Genomic DNA, 2,204 nt, shown 5'->3' with positions numbered 1-2,204 from the left:
TTGTAAGAGTGCATTGGAAATTCACTACCGCAGCCATACTAAAGAACGTCCATTTGTTTGTACAGTCTGCAGTCGTGGGTGTTCCACTATGGGTAATTTAAAACAGCACTTACTGACGCACAAATTAAAAGAGCTGCCTTCTCAGTTATTTGAACCCAACTTTACTCTAGGTCCCAGCCAAAGTACTCCTAGCCTGGTCACCAGTACAGCGCCTACCATGATCAAAATGGAAGTGAATGGTCACAGCAAGCCGATCTCTTTGGGTGAGGTTCCCTCGCTTCCAGCTGGAATCCAGGTTCCTGCTGCACCACAGACAGTGATGAGTCCGGGGATCACCCCTATGCTGGCACCCCCCCCTCGCCGGACTCCCAAGCAGCACAACTGTCAGTCGTGCGGGAAGACCTTCTCCTCAGCAAGTGCACTGCAGATACACGAGCGCACCCATACTGGTGAAAAACCGTTTGGTTGCACAATCTGTGGTAGAGCTTTTACCACAAAGGGGAATCTTAAGGTAAGAGGCCAAATCAAACTGTAAAGGCTTGGGGAGGGGGTTTAAGGCACTGTGCTTGAACTCAGCAGGTTTTAGTGCTAAGTGTTTGTCCCAGAGACAGGAGAGAAGGGACCTTCAAGGAAATGCTTGCTGTAGAATGGTGATTATTATGCTTCAACTGTGTTGAAGATGGGGACTGGAAAGCGGCTGTGCAATGATGCAAACTTTAAAGCTGGCTCCAGGTGTACATGCACACACGTTGTAGGTTCTCCTGGCAGACATGATGGCACCCACAGTTGGCTGGTGGACATGTTCTGGCAGTTCTTGTGGACCGTCAGTGCAAAATAACCTTGCTATAAACCAGAAACACAGAGCTTGCTCAGCTCCTTGGGTTCCGCTCAAATTTCCATTTTCTGTTCTGCTTTGCAGCCACTGCAGACTAGAAAGCTGTTTCCCACTGATTTACAGTTGGTTACTACAGGACTGACACGTCTCATTCCCACAGTCTGGTTAACCATCAGGACACAGCCTGGGGAATGCATTTTAAAATGTCCTTTTTAAAAATACTACATTTAGCGAAATAATTGATGCTCCTGACATGAGATAAAATACTATGAAAATAGACAAGACGTAAAAAGGGGAAGGGCAGAAAAAACCGCCCATCTCCTAGTATAAGTGATGCCCTTGGTAATCTTCAACATGTGAGGACTTTCAGCTTGCATGTGAAATTGTCTAACCTAAGGGGATATGTACTCTTTATTCTTTGCGGTGCTGCATTTGTTGTCACTGAGAAGAAACAAACGCACATTCAAAAATTGCGACGGAGCTGGGTTTTCTTTGTATAGGTTGACTGGGCCTTAGAATTGTGTCTTAACTGCAATTGATTTGTTTTCAATGCGAATGAAAAGGCATTTTTAAAAAAAGCAAGCGATACTGTAAGTAACAGCATTTCAGGCTGGCCGCCTCACCAGAACATGCTAACTTGGGGGTGCTTCTTGTCCCCGTTTGCATCGCAGGTTCACATGGGAACTCACATGTGGAATAACGCCCCCGCACGCCGCGGCCGCCGTCTCTCCGTGGAAAACCCCATGGCTCTGCTCGGTGGCGACGCGCTCAAGTTCTCCGAGATGTTCCAGAAGGATTTGGCAGCTCGGGCCATGAACGTTGACCCCAATTTTTGGAACCAATATGCTGCAGCTATCACTAACGGACTTGCTATGAAGAACAATGAGATTTCTGTCATACAGAACGGAGGCATTCCCCAGCTCCCAGTAAGTCTCGGCGGAGGCGCCATCCCGCCTCTCAGTAACCTTACCAGTGGCATGGACAAAGCTCGCACGGGCAGCAGCCCCCCCATTGTCAGTCTGGACAAAGCCAGTTCTGAAACGGGAGCCAGTCGTCCATTTACCAGATTTATTGAGGATAATAAAGAGATTGGCATAAATTAAAAGCATTCATTCTGAATAACTGTTGGACCGCCACTCGACACAACACTTGTCCCGTTCCATGTACAGCTTTTAAAGCTAAGCGTTAGTTTCCTGACCTAAATGCATAGGTTCCCTTTAAAGTTTTACCCATAGCAGAAATACATAACTTTGTGGCTGCTGAAAAGTTGTCTTGCAAGATCTGCATGGTACTTCTTTCAACAGTGAGTTTGACTGTTTCTGAGAACTTTGAAACCTTTTAATGTAACAGAAAACAAACAAACAAATCA

General features: G+C 46.5%; 1 protein-coding gene across 2 annotated transcripts in view; it reads left to right on the top strand.

The window, feature by feature from the left end:
• Nucleotides 1–1,938, top strand: part of SALL3 (spalt-like transcription factor 3) — a 19,466-nt gene extending 17,528 nt beyond the window's left edge. The window contains exons 3-4 of one of the 2 annotated variants that reach the window (XM_010182866.1): nt 171–511; nt 1,507–1,938. In XM_010182866.1, the coding sequence (XP_010181168.1) occupies nt 171–511; nt 1,507–1,938 (773 nt within the window). Of the gene's footprint in view, nt 512–1,506 lie in introns of both variants that reach the window. The other variant, XM_010182864.1, reaches the window with a different exon arrangement.
• The last annotated feature ends 266 nt before the right edge of the window (nt 1,939–2,204 follow it).

Source organism: Mesitornis unicolor, unplaced genomic scaffold, assembly GCF_000695765.1.
Source record: "Mesitornis unicolor isolate BGI_N332 unplaced genomic scaffold, ASM69576v1 scaffold21084, whole genome shotgun sequence".
Classification (NCBI taxonomy): domain Eukaryota; kingdom Metazoa; phylum Chordata; class Aves; order Mesitornithiformes; family Mesitornithidae; genus Mesitornis; species Mesitornis unicolor.
This window is presented reverse-complemented; position numbering and strand designations above follow the sequence as displayed.